The sequence below is a fragment of the Vipera ursinii genome (genome assembly GCF_947247035.1).
Source record: "Vipera ursinii genome assembly, chromosome: 1".
NCBI classification, from domain to species: Eukaryota; Metazoa; Chordata; class Lepidosauria; order Squamata; family Viperidae; genus Vipera; species Vipera ursinii.
In genome coordinates, this window is record NC_139512.1 from 228,958,033 (window position 1) to 228,980,790 (window position 22,758).

The 22,758-nt window shown below is 39.6% G+C and overlaps 1 protein-coding gene across 1 annotated transcript in view; it reads right to left on the reverse strand.

Annotated features, from left to right (window-relative positions):
- The window catches only part of DST (dystonin), a gene marked incomplete at its 5' end in the record, with an annotated part of 334,605 nt that overhangs the window by 21,641 nt on the left and 290,206 nt on the right, over window positions 1–22,758 (reverse strand). Inside the window, 12 exons of the mRNA XM_083349122.1 lie at window positions 4,461–4,589; window positions 6,026–6,220; window positions 7,247–7,406; window positions 8,853–9,022; window positions 13,558–13,677; window positions 14,821–15,027; window positions 15,226–15,381; window positions 16,341–16,511; window positions 17,830–17,958; window positions 18,514–18,711; window positions 21,037–21,192; window positions 21,962–22,135. Of these exons, the coding sequence (XP_083205248.1) occupies window positions 4,461–4,589; window positions 6,026–6,220; window positions 7,247–7,406; window positions 8,853–9,022; window positions 13,558–13,677; window positions 14,821–15,027; window positions 15,226–15,381; window positions 16,341–16,511; window positions 17,830–17,958; window positions 18,514–18,711; window positions 21,037–21,192; window positions 21,962–22,135 (1,965 nt within the window). The remainder of the gene's footprint in view (window positions 1–4,460; window positions 4,590–6,025; window positions 6,221–7,246; window positions 7,407–8,852; window positions 9,023–13,557; window positions 13,678–14,820; window positions 15,028–15,225; window positions 15,382–16,340; window positions 16,512–17,829; window positions 17,959–18,513; window positions 18,712–21,036; window positions 21,193–21,961; window positions 22,136–22,758) is intronic.

Below are 22,758 nucleotides of genomic sequence, written 5' to 3' on the forward strand. Positions count from 1 at the left end.
CTTGAGCATGCTGCCATTTAACATATACACATCTTTCACAATACAATACTATTCAGATCTTACTGCTTGTTTCTGATGAGTCAGGAAAACAAATTTCCGTTGCTCCAGCAACTTTAATTTTGTGGGTTAATATCTGCTTTATTAAAATACTCAGCAAGAATTTAAGTAAGCAGGACAGACTGTATTTTTTAATCCTTAAAGTAGAGATTCAATTCTGTAGAAACAAATCACCTGGCCGAAACAAGTTTCACCTTGCAGGATTTGGAGCCTCTTTTGGAGTATTTTCTTACTACTGGACAGAAAGGAACTCGGGAGAAGAAGAGATGCTTATAATGCACAACACAATAGATGATTATTATGAGATCTTGAATTCCTTTTCAGTCAGAATAAGTCCTGAGACAAGACAACATTTCTAATCTATCGTCGTAAGGCTAGTAGGGTTAAGACAGACTATTACCCAAGTGCCCTTTATCTGCAGCTTGAAGAACACACAAAAAAATAATACCACTGGCATTTAATGGCATGGGATATTTTTTTTTACAGCTTCTCTTTTAAAAAGCAGTATTATCCGTGCATTATACTTCAAATGTGAGTAAGACACTTATTTTACTGAGCCTTCCTGTATTCTAGGATAAAATCCAAAGAAAGGCAAGGCCAGACCAGGCCACGCTTTTTCCACATTCCTTGCAGCATATGCTGTATTTAGGCGAGCTCCCATTCATCCAGTGCACACGTCCCAGACACCAGGCAATCAAGAGAATTCATAATACTTTCAAGGACAAGATAGCACGACTGGGAAGACATGGGCAGGAAAGTCCAGACTTGTTTAGGCAGAAAGGAAATCCCTCAACCCGGCCTACAGGGTTAAAAACCTTTGAGCCAAGGGGAAACGAGGAGGCGGCATTTCTACAAGCCTGCTGGGAGAAGGGAAAGGAGGCAGATCACCTGGGACAAAGCCAAGCTAAAAAGAATACCTGGAAGAGAAAGGAAGATTGGTGGGAGGAGACTGGCAAGGTGAAGCCTGAGAACAGCTGCCTGCTTTAGGTGAGCTGGTTTCCAAAAGAAGCAGAAAAAAAAGCAGGGCTGGAGCTGTAAATGCTCAAGGAAGGAATAAGGAATAAGGAATAAGAGGATGACCTCAACAAGATTATACCTATCACCCTTACCCACAGCCCAGTCGATGCTCTGGTGGAGGCCTGGGAAACGGCTGCCGCCAGGGCACTTGACTGCGTTGTACCCATGCGACCTCTGACCCGTCGCAGATCCCGTTGGGCCCCATGGTTCTCTGTGGAGCTCCGGGAGATGAAGCGTCGGAGACGAGGTCTAGAGAACAGTTGGAGATCCAGCCGATCCGAATCCGACCGATTGCAGTTAAGAACCTTTATAAGGTCTTATCTTGCAGCGATAAGGACGGCGAAGTCTAACTACTTTGCCGCCCTTTTTGCGTCCGCAGATAATTGCCCGGCCACCCTGTTTAGGGTGACTCGCTCCCTCCTTAACCAGGAGGTGAGAGAGGATCCCTTGCGGGGACGAGCCGAGGAGTTTAGTCAGCATCTGGCGGACAAAATCGCTCAGATCCGGACCGGCCTGGACTCTGACTGGGCAGAGTCTGATGTGGAGGAATCGGGCGGTTTTGAGCACGTTATCTGGACTGAGTTCGACCCTGTTTCCCCTGATGATGTGGACAGGATCATGGGGAGACTGAGCACCACCACCTGTTTGTTGGATCCATGCCCCTCCTGGCTAGCTTATGTGGCTCGGGAGGGAACACGAGGCTGGTTCCATGCAGTAATAACTGCTTCTTTGAAGGAGGGTGTCTTCCCTGCCGCCTTGAAGGAGGCGGTGGTGAGACCCCTTCTCAAGAAGCCTGCTTTGGACCCGGCTGCTTTAAACAACTATTGTCCAGTCTCCAACCTTCGCTTTTTGGCGAAGGTTGTTGAGAGTGTGGTGGCGCATCAGCTCCCTCTGTTCCTGGAGGAAACTGATTATCTGGACCCGTACCAATCGGGTTTCAGGCCCGGACACAGCACGGAGACGGCATTGGTCGCGCTGGTGAATGATCTCTGGAGGGCAAGGGACAGGGGTTGCTCCTCTGTCCTGGTCCTATTAGATCTCTCAGCGGCTTTCGATACCATTGACCATGGTATCCTGCTGCGGCGTCTCAGGGGGTTGGGAGTGGGAGGCACCGTTTTACGGTGGTTCTCCTCCTACCTCCAGGGCCGCTCGCAGTCGGTGTTGACGGGAGGGCAGAGATCCGCCCGAGGCTTCTCGTTTGTGGAGTCCCTCAGGGGTCGGTTCTCTCTCCCCTCCTGTACAAAATCTACATGAAGCCGCTGGGTGAGCTCATTCGTGGTTTCGGGGTGGGGTATCATCAGTACGCTGATGATACCCAACTTTTTCTTTCCACCCCGAACCAACCCAGTGATGCCCTCGCCGTGATGTCCCGTTGCCTGGAGGCGGTTCAGGTCTGGATGGGGAGAAACAGGCTTCGTCTCAATCCCGCCAAGACTGAGTGGCTGTGCATATCGGCATCTCGGGCTAACCAGGTTATCCCACCTCTAACGATGGGTGGTGAGGTGTTACCCCCCGTTGATAGGGCTCGCAACTTGGGCGTCCTCCTGGATTCACGACTCAATTTTGAAGATCACATAGGAGCCGTGACCAGGGGGGCTTTTGCACAGGTTCGCCTGGTGTGCCAGTTGCGTCCCTATCTGGACCGAGACGCCCTACGCACAGTTACTCATGCGCTTGTGACCTCCCGTTTGGACTACTGTAACGCTCTCTACATGGGGCTGCCCTTGAAGACCACTCGGAGGCTTCAACTGGTGCAGAATGCGGCCGCGCGAGTTGTAATGGGGGTCTCCCGATACTCCCATGTAACACCTCTACTCCGCGAGCTGCATTGGCTTCCGGTTGCCCTCCGGGTGAAATTCAAGGTGCTGGTTATCACCTATAAAGCCCTACATGGCCTGGGTCCGGGGTATTTGAGGGAACACCTGCTGCCGGCATCAAGTGCCCTTCGCCCAGTGCGCTCCCACAGGGAGGGTCTGCTCAGGGTCCCGCCGGTAAGAGATTGCTGGCGGGTGACACCCAGGGATAGGGCCTTCTCAGTGGGGGCGCCTGCCCTCTGGAACCAGCTGCCAGTGGAGCTGAGGAGAGCCCCCGACCTCCAATCATTCCGCCGGGGCCTGAAGACCTGGCTCTTTGAGCTCTCGGGCCCAGGCTGAGGGGAAATTTATTTTAATTGGGGTTTTTAATTGTATAGGGTTGGTTTAATCTTTTTTAAATTGGTTTTTTAACTTTTGTATGGTTGATTTTTAACTCCCTGTAAACCACCCTGAGTCCTCAGGGAAAGGGCGGTATATAAATGCAATAAAATAAAATAAATAAAATAAATTAACTGCAGTTGCAGCACTGGAATACCTGAAGGACCAGCTTAAGGAGAAACTTCCTGACAGTTAGAACAATTAACCAGTGGAACAACCTGCCAGCAGAAGTGGTGAATGCTCCAACACTGGAAGTTTTTAAGAGAAGACTGGACAGCCATTTGCCTGAAATGGTATAGGGTTTCCAGCCTGAGCAGGGGGTTGGACTAGATGACCTCCAAGGTCTCTTCCAACTTGCCGCCTTCTTCTTCTTCTTCTTCTTCTTCTTCTTCTTCTTCTTCTTCTTCTTCTTCTTCTTCTTCTTCTTCTTCTTCTTCTTCTTCTTCTTCTTATTATTATTATTATTATTATTATTATTATTATTATTATTATTAAAATCTATGTGGTCATTAGAATTGACACCAGCATGATGATACACAATCAATCAATCAATCAAGTGCCATTTAAGAATTCATTGATTAACAAGGAAGCAGAATGCCTCTGGAAATATAGGACTGCCTGCTGGAAGTATTTAAATAAAGGGCTGAGTGGTCTTTTTTGTTGGGGTTGCTGAGAGTAGAATCCTGTAATGAGCAGGGAGTCGGAATCAATGAGCCAATGGCCCCTTCCAAGCTTTACATTATCTGTAAGAATGACAAAGTGCACTGCTGTCTAATAATAACACCTCCATTAAGTAGATATGCCAGTTGAATTTACATTTACAGTATTATCAAAAGTATCAGTTACGTAAACAAGAGGATTTCAGTCTGTAGCAACTGCTTTGCTTAATAAGACCTCATTTCTAGAACGGAAAAAACACATTTTCTTTGCTAGATATAAATACCAGGAGTACTTTTATTTTACCGTCACGTTTCTATAAATCTAATTTTGAGAACTGGTCCATTATCCCAGGGGTCCTCAATCCCCAGTCCCTGGGCTGTTACTGGGCTGCGGCATGCCAGAAACCGGCCTCTGCAAACAAGCGAAGCCCCATTTGCGGTATGCAGGCAAACACACAAAACCATTCCCCCTCCAGTCCACAGAAAAACCTCTCTTCGCGGAATTGGCCCCTGGCCCCTGCGCAATCCAACTCACCCTATGCTGATCTATTAGCATGCACAGAGCTTCTTCGTCATCTGGAAGGATCCCATGGAAACGCAGGGTCTGCTCAGCTTCAGCCAGCCACTCCAGAAGCACATGGACAACCGAGTGGAATTCCTCTGCCTGCACAAATGGAGGTGTGGGTGTTTGTGTGTCAAGGAAGGCCGAACAAATATGTATGAAAACAATGGGCTCAGAATGGCACTTACTTACCATTCAGCAACGAAATCACGTTAACTTTCAAGTAAGAAATCTGATTTAAAACCCCTTTGCTATCCCTGACTGTAAAATGTCAAACCCTTTAAAAAAAAATCTGAAGAGACTCCAATAATGAGTGCTTTTAAATGTACTATAAGGTTTATGCTACACATGAAAGTTGTGTGAGCAATTTGCTATCCTGCCTACAGATTACAAAAACAATGCTTAAGTCTACGAGCTGGAGCCATGCTAATGAACATCAGTTAGTCTGAGGGAAGAAAGGGGGAAGTTAATTAAAGCTGTGTATAGATCCCACTTTCTCTCTGAGAGTTGAAAGCAACGCTGCTCCTGAGATAGTGCTTTCTGGTGACAGAGCTTCCCTTTTCCCTCAGGTTCTGTACGAGCCTTAGTTTTCCAAATTATAACACGGTTTTACAAAATCCTGAACAGACAGGGAAACAGGGTCTTCCCAAACGTGCGTGTACAGATAGTTCTTGGCTTACAACCAATTGCTTAGCAAGTGTTTGAATTTATTGATGGACCTCCCCAAAGCTACGTGTGACCCAAATTCTGATGGGGGGGTGGTCAATCCCTCTGGGATTACATGATCGCATTTTGGGAGCTTGCAACCGGTTCATGTATATAACCATCTGCAGCATCCCAAAGTCACATGTGATTTATAACATATTTTTTTTGCCACGAACTGGCATTTACTTCTAGTTTCTGCCAAAAAGTGCTTAAAAGCCTGCAGTGATTCACTTAACGACTATTGCGAATATGGTTGTAGAATCAGGTGGGTCACACGGTGATGAGCATAATGACTGACACAACTTTCAACAGTAATTTCGGGTTCGTATACACTTTGGAGCAAGTGGTGGAGACATTTCATAGTCATTTAAATCTCTCTCTGCCTGCCTGCCTGCCTGCCTATTATTTATCTCTCTATCTCTTTCAAACTATATATAATTATGGTATATATACACGGGATGTAGTTGGGAATCAGAAATGTTGCTTAAAATTCAATTTGGTCTGCAGAAGCAACTACTACTTTTGTACAGGTTATTTTCAGTTCCAAACATTTCCAGACAGTTTGAACAAGACTGGAAAAATTTCTGGGAAATCGAAGCATCTGCAGACCATTACGTGGGATAATTTATTTATTTATTTATTTATTTAATTTATATACCTCCCTTCTCCCAGGGGACTCAGGGCGGTGAACAGGGCAATAATGTACGAATCTGCCCGCAATGGCTTGTTCATTTGTTTTAAAAAACAAATTCCCTGTCTTGATACCACACGTGGATCAGGTTGTGATGATTCCTTACACAGATGGAGTTCAGTGTAATGCTTTTGCCTCTCACCTGATGAAGGGCCTGTTCCAGTCGAGTTTGCTTGGAGACCGAGAGCGCACAGACAGTCTCCCAGCGAGTCCCAAGCTCCTGCATTTGAACCTTAACCCAAGAGGAATCGTCACGGCTACCATCTATCAGCTCTCGAGCAGAGCGTTTCAGGGCCTGAACGCTACTGGTCCTTTTCCCCAGTTCCTTTTGAAAGCCCTGAGCAAAGGAAATTAAAAAAGACCCTCTGTTAAATAAACTGTTAAGCATTTTTATGACTTACATGCAACATGACTTTTTTTTCCTATATAAAAAAACCCCTCTTGAGCACAACTGGTTTTAAAAGCATAGATTGCATTTTCTTAATTTTTTTTTAAAGTTAAGTAAGGCTAAATGCTTTCATTTCAAAATTTTAATGGCGTCTTCTGCTGCACTTATTCTTTACGTTTTCTAACATAGGTTTATTTCTTCTTGCTTTGCTCTTGATCAGCAGCATCCTAACCATGCCTTCTACAACAAAAGGCAGAATGGATATATTCAAACTTTATTTAGAAAATGGGTTCTTCTAATGGGAATGTTTTTAGGAGCTCTCTGGTCTGTAGGACCACTGAGAGTTGGAAATGTTTGTTGGTTCATTAACTGAAGTCTACTATATTACCGCAATCTGATATAATTACTCATTAATATGGCTTGTTGAAACCAACTAAATCCTATGGCTTATTAAACTATTTCTCAATCAATTATAATTAGACAATTCAGGATCCAAATGCAATGCTAATCTACACTGGATACTTTTAATTTAGTTTTCATGGCCGTAGCAAGGAGAAAAGGGAACAGGCACTCTGTGAATTGGAAATAAGCTAGGCCAAATCCCAACCCAGTAAACCATGATTATTTTATGATTTAAAAAATAAAACTTCCTTATATTATTTGAGGTCAAGAGAATATTGCCTTACCCGCAGGCAATTTACAAAGTGCAAACATCTTGAAGTAATCAATTAAAATAACTTAAGTTTTATAACGTAGCACAGATTCCAAAACAAATTTTCGAGCCAACCAAATCACCACAGTTTTTCCTAAGAATTTTTTTATAGAAAACCTGCAGTGTAGGGGTTTTAATTTATTAAATAGTTTCACGAGTCTTTCTGACAAAGAATAAATTGATATCGCGGTCACCCAATCCAAACAATTTGTAGAGTCAGACTTAAAAAAAGAATACAAACGTTACTGTAATACGGTCATTACTTTGTGATTATCTATCAAATTCATCACTAAATCAATGTCTCCGTGCACAGGCTGGTCTTCGGCCAGCTGCGGTTCTACTTTGTAAAGCCAATCTATCAGAGCCTGAAGAGCATCAGTAAATTGTCCAGAAAACAGGAGAGCTTCTTCCAGTTTGTTTTGTCTGAAGAAAGAAGATAAAGACGCTTTTTAAATACACTTTAAAAAACGTCCTTTCGTGTACATTCATTAGGAAAAATACTATATCGATAAAGGAAAGAACCAAAATTTATTTGTTTTTAATAAAATAGAAGAAAAGGTAAAAATGGTAAAAAGATTAAAATATATACAGTATATATATTCTTATCAGTAGTCATAGCCAACTAAAACCGCTCCTTTATTGCAGCAGTGATACAGGAGCATCTCTGTGTTGCTTTCCAATGGACATGCAGTAGAAGAAGCACTGAATAAATTCAGCTGTTCTTTCTCCTACGTAAACCAACTTTTGGATTTACATTTATCCACTCTATAGATTAAACAGCGTAATGGTGGTAATAATGCCCAATTTAGGGAGCATGCTTTGTCTTAAGATACGAGGAGTTCCATCCCTTTTGACATTGCAGAAGGCCCTCAGGACCTGGTCACGTTATCAGGCCTGCAGCTCCTAGAGAACTGGAGATTTGCTCAGATGGCTCCACTGTCAAGGTGGCCATTTTTATCCCCTCTTTGCCTAGCAGTTTATATATTTGGGTTTTTTTATACAATTTATTTAGATTTCTATATTTGTTTTACACCTGATGTTTCTATATTTGTGGGTTTTGTCGAACTGTTCATCTGTTGCTCAGAGTCACTTCTGGTGAGATGGGTGGCTAAACCAATTTGACTGATTGATGAATAAGTAATCCAGAATTTGAGACTGCAAAGCAGTTGCTGCAGTTCTTCTACCTAAGTCTTTATCCGAATAAAGATATGATATTTCTGTTAGTACGCCACTTCCTACCCCCTACACAATCCCCTACTCATCCATCTTCAGGGTGGCTACATGCCCTCACAGCACCCCGATGCCAACCCCAACCTTCCCTGAACTTTGACAAAATGTTATGCTTGTTTTCAGATGGATTAATACAACACTGAGATACTGGGGTTTATGTATGTTTGTCAATGTTAGCTTCAAGAGAATACTACAGATATTGGGTCAAAATTCGTTCCTCTAGGAAAACAAGATCCTCAATCCCAGGCCTAACAGATGCACAAAGGGAAAAAACATGCACATCTGCAGCCATCTACTTCCCGTGGTTAGACACAGATCCCTATGCCATTCCACAGAAACTGGTTGAGAAAGAGCAGATCTCATTTCATCACACTGATAAAAAACAAACCATATGCTTAAACTACAGCTGGCTGAGATTTAAGCAGTTTTATTTAAACATTTCCAAGGCTGCGCGTGCAGCCAAGAACTCCATCCTGTGGCTCAGAGTGGCCTCTTGTGAGATTAGACTTATCAAGGTCAGATATTGGCAATAAATTAAGAGAAAAGCCAATGATATAAAAAAGAAAACAGAGTCCTTTCCGCCTAGTACTATGTTTTATGGGTCATCTTTTAAATGTGATGCGTAGCTTTAGGTTCTACCTTTCTACAGATTTTCCACAGACCGTATCCCATTTGTCTCTAAGCTCGCTCAACATATCGTCCAATTTCAGACTGTCATCAGCAAGAGAAGTTTTTTCTTTTAAAGAGCGTCCACTCCTGTTCGTGGTGTCATACACAGAATGTTTGGCTCCAAGAGCTTTTTGGAACTCCTGTGCAAAAATAAGAAGAGGAAAAACTGTCACAGGAAACAAGCAGGGCACGTAAACTATAGGACAAAACTTATTTTGTGCTATTTGGCATAGATCACAATGGCTACAATTTGAATACAAGCTGTATTTAGGGAAGAAAAGTCATAAAATTTCATTGAGATAGCAAGAAACCAGAACCATTTGGCTTGTAACAACAAAATTAAAACATTAGAAAATCAACTGAATTTAACTGAGCAATAAAAAGATGTCATCTGAAAGAACTGGCAGAAGAACCAAGCTCTTCAGTATGGTGTAACAGCCCATCGATTTGGGATTAACATAAACAAAACTATTACTATTCTTTTAAATTTAAATGGATCAGAACTGTATGAGTACCAAACAATGTCTGGTTTAGTTGACTTCTGAAGGTGCAAATTGCTTTCCATTTCTTGCTGTTAAAAAATTAACACGGCAGCCCTTAGGATTGTAGACATTCTCCATATGGCTAAAGAACTCCTTAACAATTTACCACGAGAGACAGCACTATCAATCTCTTCATGTAGTCTTTCAGAAACAAATATTATTTAAATCAAATTGTAAGTTATAAGTTTAAGGCTTTAGTAAGATCAGCTTCAATGACAAAGGGAAATAAAGTATATTTAAATTGCATGTGCTTGATTTTAACAACACTTACTTCTTGATCATTCAACACTTTAAACCTCAAAGAGCCTTTTATGCAATAAATATCAAAAGTTATCTGATGCAAGTCTTTGATCAAAGCTGCACCAGAGCTTTTGTCATGGAGCCCTAAATATGCGCCACGTTTTCGCAGAATAAGCACGAAAAAAAAAGAACAGTTAACTCTGTATTCTAGGCAGTATTCTGCTTATCTTAGCCAGTGCAATTCTAAATCTGAATTAATTTATACTCTAAGATAAATAAAATTTAGAATACATTTCTTGTAAATATGAATTTGATCTCCAATTCTATATATTACATGTATAATTTGATTCATATTTCAATTTTATGAATTAGAAGTGTTTATTTTCCAGTTTGTAATTAAAATTAGCTACTTTTAAACTATTCCCTTTTTCCTGATAATGTTTGTCTTGTACAGATGTGTAGGCAAAATTATATGCAGTAACTGCCATGATTTTCCATAAAAGAAATATCTGCTAGTGAACGCCTAGGTAGGAAATGTTCCCTGCCAACTTCTCTAGCACCCACAATGTTCACTATCAATCCAATCATACTTTTGTCTTCTGTCTAGAGAGACACATTCACTTACTAATCAACATTGGCTGGGTGACCCCAGCTCTAAAATAAATTCCCTAGAAAATCATAAACAATTGAATAGAATTCTTTATAGAACAGAATCCTTTATTGGCCAAGTGTGATTGGAAACACAAGGACTTTGTCTCTGGTTCATAAGCTCTCAGCATACATACAAGTGTACAACGTGATATATCATGATCATAATCACAGTCATCATAATCCATAAGATACAATACTCAGTGATAGTCACAGGATACAAAATAATCAACCAATAGGATACTAAACAAAAGCAAATGAAGTAAATCAAGAGATACAAACAACAAAGTTATAGTCATAAGAAGATAAGGAAATAAGTAATAGGAAAGATGAGAAGGATAATACTAATAGTAATACAGCCCTACTAGGTGGTTTGACATCTCAGGGCATAAGACAGTGTTGTGGGAATTAGTTGTTTAGCAGAGTGATGGCAGGGAAGAAAAAATGTCTTTGTATCTGGTTGTTATGGTGCCCAATGGCCTATAGCAAGGGTCTCCAACCTTGGCAACTTTTAAGACTCGTGGACTTCAATTCCCAGAATTCCCCAGCCAGCCTGGGGAATTCTGGGAGTTGAAGTCCACGGGTCTTAAAGTTGCCAAGGTTGGACACCCCTAGCCTATAGCATCATCTTGAGAGAGGAAGTTGAAACAGTTTATGTCCAGGATGCCAACGATCAGTAAAAATAGTATATCCTAGCAATTCTGCATATAAAATAAACTGTGATAAGCCAATAATACAGCACCTAATTGCTAAAGCACTTTTAAATATTATTTTTTTAAAAAAAAATCCTGGGATATGGACTGCATGAACAATGTTTTCTGTTATTTTACATTTAAAGATACCAATGGAGACAAAAACTGATAAGAAAGCAATGAATGTGCCTTATTTTGGCACAAATATGAGACAGACATCTTTTTAAAAATTTTGGTTTCTTTCTACTTTTGGCAAAGGCAACTTTCACGGAATAAATCCAAGTAATTCTGGGTATTACAGATATCTTGCTTTTATGTTGATGCAAGATACTAAAACCAATGAAACTTTCAATCGTAATTTTGTGGTTTACTTCATAATGCAAGTTTCGAGGAAACAGAAGATTACAGCAATATGAACAGACCACAGGCAAACAATTTGATAAAACAGATTTGCCAGGATTGTGGATGCTCTTGCACTGGGAATGAGACGTTGATCATTTTAAACTAAATTAATTATGCTAGTAAAGATGTCTCTTGAGTCATCTTCTGTGAGCTGATTTAAAATGATGTGAGCTGACAACTTCAGATCCTACCAAATATGTTATAGACTCAGTTAATCTTACAAAATACTTTGGGCTACCTAGACAACTGATTCAAAACATGCTGCTACTCCCCTCATTATAATCATAACTTCTTTTCATTCCCCGGAGCCCTGCAGAAGAGACACACTTTCACTGCTCTTCAGAAAAGTACAGGTAGTCCTCGACTTACAACAATGCATTTAGTGACCACTGAAAGTTACAACGGCACAAAAAATGACTTATGACCATTTTTCACAGTTAACGACCTTTGAAACATCCCCATGGTGTTGGAAATAGACTCACACCATGCTTTCCCTCCAACAGGAGGAGGTTCCAGCTGGAGAGGCACTCTCAAAGATGTCCTGGCACTAAGTGACAGAGGGCTTCAGAGAAAGCAACCAGAACCTTTAATTGCATTCAGAAGCCAAATGGCAACCCATGTAGATGTTATCATATGTGTCAATGCAACCAGGACAGCTACAGCTGGTTCAAAATGCTACACAGGCACTACCACCACAATTGAGCCCAAAATTTCCCTTGCACATTTGTTAAATGAGTTTTGCCCCATTCTACAACCTCCCTTGCTACTGTTGTTAAGTGAATCACTGCAGTTGACAAGTTAGTAATCTGGTTGCCAAGTGAATCTGGCTTCCCCGCTGACGTTGCTTGTCAAAAAGTCGCAAAAGGGGATCACATGACCTTGGGACACAGCAACGGTCGTTTAAGTATGAACCGGCTGCCAAGCATCTGAATTTTGATCACATGATCGTGGGGATGCTTCAAAGGTCGTAACTGTGAAAAACGGTCATCAGTCACTTTTTTTCAGTGCCGCTGTAAATGTTGAACAGTCACTAAATGAACTATTATAAGTAGAAAACTATCTTAATAGAGCAAATGCTAAATAGATCAGATTGTAACAATCCAATCATACATTTCCTCCCTTCTCCCCTTTCCCATTCGTAACTCTGGTCCATAGAAGGACTGTTACAGAGAGGCAATAGATTGTCATGGAGTCACATGGGCCCCAGAAAGAAGCCCCTCGTCTTTCCATCCCAGCGTAACAACTGTGTTCTGAATCGTTAAGCCTTTCACAACTTGATGTTCCCCAGAAGTGCTATGACTATACCACTTGGAACGGCTTACCAGAATGCCCACTGCACAAAATTGAGCTAGTTGGAATATTGTTATGGTACGAGACTTCACCTCCTATGGATGAGAAGCTGAAATTTCTAATCGTTAGCACGACAGGAAAACAATACAACGGAGGGAAAGGAAGTATTCGGAGACATTTCTAAAAGCGGCAAGACAAAATGCTATCATTCCATTGACAAGCAAGATTATGCAAGTGAAGACCCGTGTTTGAAGTCAAGCATATGCAAATCTAACTATTGGTTGGCTGCTTAGTCAGCCAGAGGTTCACACTGAATTTGGCATTTTTATTCACTTATCTATTGTTATAATTATTAATAACAATTAACATTAACACTATGTCCTTTTCCAGAAAGCTATAGAGGGGGAAAAAAATCCATGTTTTTTTTCAAATGGGGAGAGGATGGAGATAATTTTACTAAAGTAATTAAAATATCAAAATTCTGAATAACAATGATTGTATTTAAAGGCGATTCCCCACAATATGAAAGCAGTTCAAACCCAAAATATCAATTAGCCTCTTGTGAATCCTATCATCAAACTAAGCTGACTGCATATATGATAGCACTGAGTTCAGACTGGGTAACTCACTGGCTCATCTTACCCTTTAGCATGGTCTTTCATGATCACATATGGTTCCCTTCTACAAGAATAGAGGTTTCTATAGAGAAGCCTGCCAATTTCTATTTCTTTTATAAGATGGGATTTGATAGTAGCAAGCATTCCAACTTGTGACCAATAAATTGCTCTCCTCCTGCCCGTTACATCATGATGTCCAGCCAACAGATCAGACAGGCTCTACATTCCATTATTAGTGACTCACCTTATGCTGGGCAAGCTGCATCTTAATTTTGTCTGGATCATTTGCAATTTCCAATTCTGCATCTAAAGTCTTTTCTGAATCATCCAGCCATTCAGTAAGTTTGATCCAAGCTTCATGGAACTGCAGAAAAACAAGAGGTGCACTTGTGTTTTTCCAGCAACAGACTATCAGTAAACATTGCATCTCAAAATATTAAATGTGAAAAATATAATAATCAAAATCAGGGAATTAAAAATGAGCCTGGACAATATATTGGAAAGAATGGCTTGTTTTTCTTTCAAACAGCCTTTTTGATTTGCAAATTATTTTACAATAGATATTTGTTCTTTCTTATTCTAATTCTTCCAGAAAGGTTGATATAATACAAATGTCACTGATGGATAATTAATGCACTTGATGATGCATTAATGCATATGAATAAACCTCACTATATCTAATGTGAATTTAAAAAGTATTTTCATCTACTATTTTATTGGATTCATTGCACAGATGATAATGTCAGACCTCAGGTAAAGTCAACAGTACAATGGAGTCATAGAATCAGAGCGCTGGAAATGATCGTTTAAGCCAAGTAATTCTGGCAATATCTCTTCAGCTACCGTGTGAACAGATTGCTAAAGACTGCCCACCATTTACCTGAACTTTAGGCTTACGGGAAAATGAAAAGAAAAAAGGAGTGGGGGACTTCTAGTTATTCAGTTTTTTTCCAAGAAGCCGCGGATGTGCCTTCTGGTCAAAACATGGGAGATGATGGCAGAAACCTGATAAGTATATGACAGTATGCCCATCTGAAAAAAAAGGGCTAAGGAATGTTTTCTTCATAATTGCTCCATCATTTGCCTGTTAATTACTAATATTACTAATATTTCTCAAAAACAGGTATCAGCTATCAATTTTACTATACAAAGACAAGAACAAGTAACCATTTTTACTTATTTCTTTAAAAATAACCCAACTGACAATTAGTGCATATATCTCTAAGGGAAACATTTGAATTTTTTAATTGCTTCTTTCATTCATGCCTAAGCTCCCCTTACATGCATTCAGCAGAGCCATGCTGAATTAATACTATGTGTAGGAAATGATCCTGAGTCACTTGTCCCCATCCCCTTTTAGGCTCTTGTGTAGTTAGAACAAAAAAAAAAATCTCAGCATAACAATATATATCTCATTTCAGACTACAAACAAGTTGAGAAAGGGGGCAAAGTGTGTGTTGATCTGAGATATAGTCTTTAAAATTGAGATGGCACATTGCCATGTTACCTGTTTGGCACGCTTTCTTGCATCATCCAAGGCTCTTCCTCTTTCTACTAAACGCTGAACTACTTTTTCCCACCTGCTCTGGACACTAATGAGAAGATTCTTAATGAGGACAACATCCTGTTTCTGGCTGAAGTACTTCAAATGAGTTCCAGTTTTGTCTAGCTGGATAATCCGGTCACGATGAGCATTTACTTCATTGGCAAAGACCTTCCAAAGGAAAAAGGTAATAGTGAAATTTGAAAAATATCTCAAAATGTAAAGCTGCCCATCGTATCGGCAGAGAAAATATATGATGTTACTTAGAAACCGATCTTAAGAAGCTAAGTGTTACTGAGCTGATTTATGTACAACTCAGCCCAATGCATCTAGGGTGGAAAGTTATAATTCTGCTCCTTTCTTTCATACCTTGTGTTCATCAATCTGAAATAGGACAGTGTCTAAAATAAGACTTGGCCGAGATGCCACTGTCAAAGTTTGCTCAGCTTGAGTAAGCCAGTTGATAAAATCCTGCAACGAATTGTGGAACTCCATTGCCAAACTGAGAGCTTCTTCCAGCTTGATCTGTAAGAACACAACATAATTAACCACAGTGGAAGCATTACAGAATAGTAAATCACATTACGGTTGAATATAATTTGGAGGAGGCCCATTGCTGTTGGCTTTTTCCCCCTATTCATTTTTCTAAGCTAATATTAACATGCATTTTGTTCTAAAACGCTATCTGGATAAAATATTGCTGCGCAATGGTTAAGTAGGAAAAGAAGGGGGAAAAATGGGGACTGAGCAAAAAGAAAGCATCTCATGTCACATACTGACCTCTTAAAACAAAAACAAATCATTCTTCCATGTTCAATGATAAGACCAAGAAGCATTTAGAGAGAAATTCACTTGCTTTCTAGGTTCGATCTTTCTTGCACAAATAGGACCATGTGCTCAGTACTGTATGAAGGGTATCAAGAATGGCTCAGAAAACCATTGGGTGAAGTTAATCTAGCTTAAGCCTTATAATTTGCACAGAAGACTGTTTCTTGCTGCAGAATAAAGGTCCTCCTGAGTCAATTAGCAGCCTAGCTCAAAAACAAAAACTGCACAAAAAGAAAAACTGCCCCTGCTGTCTTCCAGGGAACACATATCACAAACGACACTTACAAACCGTGGCTCCTAGTATTCATAGAACAAATTGGCCCATAATCACAATAGCTCCAAATTTTGGGAGATGTGACGATCCCAAGGTATCTTAAAAGCACTTTGTGAAGGAAAGCTTATCTACATCCTAAGTGACAGCACATGCAAGGAAGTGAACCTCCCAGATGTGACTAAGTGCTTCTAGCTAAAAGCTGCATTACTGAACCAGTCTGTTAATTTCTACTACACTAGTCCTCAACTTACAACCTTTCAAAATTACATTGGCACTGAAAAAAATGACTTATAACCATTTTTGACACTCCTACACTGAAATAATCTAACATGAAGATTCCTAAATGCATAGACAAATTTCTCATATTCATTCTGTAACATACTTTTCTTTCGCTGAGTTTGGTCTCTACTGATTCCCATTTTTCTTTAAGATTATTTATATCCTGCTCAACATTAGTTTCCTTTGACTCTGGGCATCTTGCAAGCATCTGTAGGCCCTTCTGCATCAGACATTTGTATGTTTCTTCCTTAGTTTCAAAGGCAACACAAAGTTCCTAGAGAGACAGAGAGAAAATAGCTAAATCATTTACAATAAATGTTGATTCTAAACTATTAACCTCTAAAGCAGTTGTAGGGAATTGTTCTATGACTGTGGGCTTTATTTTTGTGGGGAAAGATTGTGTGAGTTAAAAAAAATACACATTTTGGATAATATGAAACATTCACCAGATGTCACTAGGAATGTGCCCATAACTGCATACCGAATTGTTTGCATTCTTTGGTTAAAATGAATCAACAATTTTAAAAAGTTAGTCAAATGCATGAGTTTCGTAAGTCTTTATAGGCATTCTGTTTGTTTTCTACTTTGAATAAATATTTGAGCAAATATTTTAATGTTATTTGTTAAGTAATCTTCATGGTTATTTTGCACAACTGGCCTTGCAGAATTCTGGGATCATGCGAGACCAAAGACATTTCTACAATTTCATCTGTAGAGATTTCAATCCACAACAAAGAATATGCAAATTCCAAATTCAGAAAAACTTTATTACCGTATTTAGTGAATGGGTTTTTTTTATTGAAAAGTTTTATCATACATTTTATCTTTAACAATCCCCCATTAAAAGTGAATGGTTATCGTTCAGAAAGAATTTTTTTCTGGAATAAAAATGCCTTTTACTTTAGCAAAGCATTTCTGCAACTGAAAAATAACCCAGGAAAATCTGATCTATTACTCAGATGCAAAGAAAGTCATTTTAAAAAAACCTACCCAAGAGAGAGGCATTCTCAATCACATCTTTCAGTTTCAGACCTAGACTGGAATCTTGGCAATGCTTACCAAACCACTAACTATAAGTTATGAATATGCAAGTAAAACTGGCCCTGGGCATGTTATATTCCAAGTCCTGGAGATAGGCATATTTTAATGAGCCTTCAACTCACTGAAAATAAAGTAATCCAATTGTGCTGTCTTGACACAGAAAAAATAGATTCTGTCTTTATACGCTGGCAACTGGAGTTGGATGGATCAAGAAATAATAAATGGACAATAAAGTTGAGAGATTAACACACATAATGGCAAGTTCTCTATTTGGAGAACTTGGAGGAAATTAAGAGTTTGGTATTAGGACAAGTGGATACGAAGAACATAAATTATATATACAACTTTATAGCAGATAACCAGAGACCGTTATTTCCTTAAAATTGTTTTTTTTCTCTAAACTAATGTGAGGATTGTTCACCTATGGTAATTTACAAAATTAATGTCTTTAAGAGTTATTTTCCTGTGCAGAATTTGCACATTTTTCATTCCAAACAGCCACAAAAATTTAGTTTCCAAATTTGGGCCATTTGCACTACTAAGATCCTTACCATATGGGTATTAAGCTGCTCTCTTGCAGTCTCTGGTAAGCCACCAACAGGCTTTGATGCCAAAAGGTGACGCTCAGTTTCTGTCAGCCATTGTTGTAAGTCTTCAACATCACCATGGAAACCCTGGGCCTAAACAAAATGTCATCATAACACTTCAGAGCATATTTCATTACAAAGGCTTGCTGTATCATCAGCTAAGCTAAGGCACTGCAACTGTTAAACACAGCTAATCACGGAATTTTTAAAAGTCTACAGACCTAAAAGGAAATACCGTTAAATTAAGAATTCCCTAAACAAAAAAAAATAAGTTTTAAAACAAAAGGTTAAAACAAAAATTATACATACAGTGAAACGTTATTGAGTGAGAGGAAAAAAAGAAAGGAAAAAACTAAGTAACCTTATACCAATTATATAAAATGTATTGCTGATTTACAGTTCAAATCCCAATTTATGACTGGGAATTTCCACTTGGAAGCTAAAAATACACACAGAACAATCTGTCCAATTTAAGATTTCTAATTATTTCAAGTTATTAGTAATTTATAAAAAGTACGTTCCAATGTTTTAATATTGCAGAGAGATAGCAAACTAAGGAGAATTTTAAAGTGCCTACCTTTGGCTTCAATGGGCCCAAATTTAACTCAATACACCTGGATGATCTTTTACACAACTTCTCATACACACCTGGATCAGAGCACTGTCCAGCTGCTGTTTCCTTTTTTCTGTTTTTTCCAAGACATTTTGCCATCGTTGATTCAGCAGCTCAAGTTTGCTTTGTAGATTGCTAGCTTCTTCCACAGCACTTGATTGAATCAGGTCATTTCCCGCTTTTTTAACTGTTTCCACAGTAGATTGGTGAGCCAAGACATCATTTTGCAGCACCTGAAGGAACAAAAGCTTGCAATTCCTTTCTGTGGTTTTTTGTTTAAAAAGTCATTCATTTCATTCAATTACCCTCTGTAACATCATGATTTCAATAAAATCTAATTTTTAGAAATACCGCAGTACAAATTAGAAGTTTTGCATAATTGAGCAAATCCTTTGAGATATAAAGGCTTATAAAAGCAATTCTTACTTCTTTGGGATATTCTAGAGCAGCTGGGAATTCCAGGAGTTCAGATCCACAAATCTTAAAGTTGCCAACGTTGAGAAACACTACTCTAGAGAGTCAATAGCAATAGCTTTTAGACTTATATATCACTTCAGAGTGCTTTACAGCCCTCTCTAGGCAGTTTTACAGAGTCACCCCCCCTCCACCAACAATCTGGGTCCTTATTTTACTGACCTCAGAAGGATGGAAGGCTGAGTCAACCTTGAACCGCTTAGGACTGAACTCCTGGCTGTGGGCAAAATTAGCCAGCAATACTGCATTCTAACCACTACACCAGGGTTTTTCAACCAGTGGTACGGGTACCAACCTGTGGTACATTGGCACCTGGCAGGTGGTACACAACCATCCTAGAAAAGTGGTTGCAGGGGAGGGGAATGAGATGAACAGGTGACACCACCACACAAGCCTGAGTGAGAGATGGCTGGAGCTGCAGGGCTGTCAGGGCTCAGTGAAAGCGCCAGGATCACTGCTTCTTTGGGGCTGTCAGGGCTCAGTGGAAGAACCAGGATCAGCGCCAGGGTCCAGCTGGAGCTCGGCACTGATCCTGGCACTGATCCTGGTGCTTCTGAGCCCAGAAGAAGCGCCGATCAGCTGGAATGTTGCAGCCCCAGGGTCTTGTGATTTACAGATGCCTGGCAACTGATTCATATTTATGACGGTCACAGTGTCCCAGGGTCATGTGAAGTGACCAAAACCTGCTGCAACCACCCAGCAGACAGCAGGAATAAAAACCAAACACACCCCACCCCACCCATCCCCGCCAATCCTCAACAGAAATGCTCACAACAATGAAAACCTTGGACAGGAGGAAGAGCGCCACCGGGCAGGCAGGCAGGTGTCTTCCTCGGCTGTAGCTTGGGGGGCACTTTTTTCAATGCCATTGTAACTTCGAACAGTCACTAAGCGAACTGTTGTAAGTCGAAGACTACCTGTACTTCATCTTTTGGGGGGGTGTCATCAAGTTTTTGACACCTTGCTAGGCAACTGGTGGTACTCAGATGTTGCCATATCCTAAAAGTGGTACAATGGGTGAAAAGGTTGAAAAGCCCTGCACTACACCACTGCACTTATGACTTGTGGTTTTAATGATTGGGGGGGGGAAGAGTAAAAAAAAAAAGTAAAAAAAAAGTGAGCTTTTTTGTAGTCCTAGAGCAAGAGATAATTTTGTAATCATATTTGCTGAAGAGAAAATTGGAAGCTTTTTTCTATTTTTTTTATTTTATTTTCTCACTGTACATTTTTTCCTTCTAAGGTTTTAAAGCTAAAAAAATGCTTTCAATATGCTCAATTGTTCAGATCATCCCTATCTAAGTGTATAATTGTAAAACATGCATACACATATGTTAATTTTAATGCACAATGAAACCAATGTTATTCCAGCACTCATTCAATCTCCAGTTGTTTTGATTCCACTTGTATACAGTATTTCATTTAATTTACATTTTATTTGTTTGGACATTATTTTTTGAAAACTGAACATAAAACACACTATGTGTAATTATCGTGTAACCAGCAGGAAATCAGATACCTGTTCCAAAAGTATAGGAGCAAGTTGGAGTCACCTAACCTACAATCTGAGAAGAAGTTCTCTTTCCTGTGCACAAGCAAAAAAATCCTTTGTAATGTGACTGTGTTTGATATGTTTATTGTTTTATACATTTTTGCTGCTTCCTGCCCAGAGTCATTTCTTATGAGATATGAATTTGATAGATAAATAAAATAAAGTGAGCAATACAAAAGAGGCGTGACTCAAGAAAATAGGCATGCAGGAGACAGTGCTATAGGGGCTTGGGAGCCAGTCTTTAGTTAGGAACTTTCAAGCCTTGGATCTGAGTTCCTGAATATGTGTTCCTTCTGGTTTCCTGACTGATTGTGGACTGGCACATGATTAACTTGGCTCTTATTTTTGGATTTGTCTGCACAGAAGTTTGGCTTCCGAAATATGCTTGCTTTTTCCTGAGTTCTGCATTCACGCACTCTGTTGAGATTTGAGCTCACATAAGGACCGTTTTTCAATATTTGACCTATTTCAACTGTTAATATGGAGCAGTTATTTCCATTCAGCAATTATATCTAACAATAAAGCCCAGACATACATGATGTTTGGCCAGCTCAATTTCAATAGCCTTGGGGTCGCCTCCCACTGGCCTCTGTTCATTCAACAGGTCTTCAGTGTGTGTCAGCCATGTCAACAACTCATCCAGAGCATGCTGGAACTGCCCCAAAGCTAATAAAGCACCTTCCAGTTTATGCTGTTCAAAAACAAGAACATAAAAATTGAAAACCATGACACAAATGCTAAAAATCTTCAAGCGTTTCAGTATGTATTGAAAACTAACATGAACACCTAGAAGTGCCACCCAAAATTTATTTTACATATAAAATCTGAAAACCAGACTAGAGAAGAACATTTAAAGCAAATAACATATTTTATTGTAATTATTTAAGAATTCTTGAGTGGCTTACGTTTACCTCATTTACCTTATGAGCGGTTAACGTGCAAGTCAGTGACTTTAAAACTCCATGACAGGTTTGGTATTTAAATCTTAATATATCAAAGTCCAAGAAAGTGCACACTGTGAACCTCACATCTTGTTGCAATATATTGTTTTTAATTTTTAAAAATTGTATTAGTAAACTATAACAAACATTATAGTATGTCTGATCATAAGGAGGGGAAAAGAAATTAGGAAAAAGAAAATTAATAAGAAATCTATTACTATTAATCTCCTGGTGGGAAACAAGGAAGTTTAGAAATGTGCTGGGGACGTTATGCCATTTTCTTTTCAGTTTGTTATATATTGTTTAAAAATACTCAAAGGAAATAGGATGACCAAATATGTATTTGACCAATATCCAATACTCATAATTGCTTATATATCATTATGTATTAATTGCAACAAATGACATGATTGCTATTTGAAATACAGAGATCTTAATATGCCTTCGTTCAAATATTCCATTACACTTTCAGAAGATATGCTGCTACGTAAAGTAGGCTTTCAGCCAAGTTCAATTTACCTGGCGGCTAATGATTTTATCCTCCAGACATTCCCATAATAACTTGAGTTCAGACAAAGGATCTTGAACAGTATGCTTCTCACTTTCCTCTGTGACTTTTTTCAACAACAGTTCAGCCTGATGGTTCAGTCGTTCCATTTCTATCTGTTGTTGGTAGGCTTCTTTTTTAAATTGCTGTAGAAAGTCAAGAACACAAACATCAAAGGGAAATACCACCTTGTTAGTTTATTGTGAAATTTAGTGTCAGACTTTCCCTGAGCAATTTTCTGCTTAAGGAAAACTTATCTTTTAGCAAAAAAAAAAGTGCTAAAAGAAGCCTGATGTCTCTAAAAAAAATTACTATAAAATGTTGGAGATCTTTTTCTTCTTCTTCTAGGGCAGGGGTGTCAAACTGCCAGCCCAGAGGCCGGATGCATCATAGCGAAACCGTGCCCACACCGTTGCTGACAATGGCAAAAAAGTCACGATACGTCGCGACACGTCACGCGACATTGCGAGTTTGACATCCCTGTTCTAGGGGAAGCCTGTTTTGAATGAAAAACCTTTCTGGGAACAGAATTCAATCTACAGAACTTTCTAATCTAGTATTCTTCACAAGTTAAGACGACCAAAGCACACTTTTTTTCTGAAATATAAATGGACAGCATACTTCATCGTTCCTGTATCTGAAATGTTTCACACTCAATTTAGTCCATAAAACAGGAAGTCTTTCAAAGCTTCCTCAAAGCGAAGATAATGTTGATGCGGCTCTGCACTGGAAGTGACTGAACCCAATTACACCTGGTGCAGGGATCCAT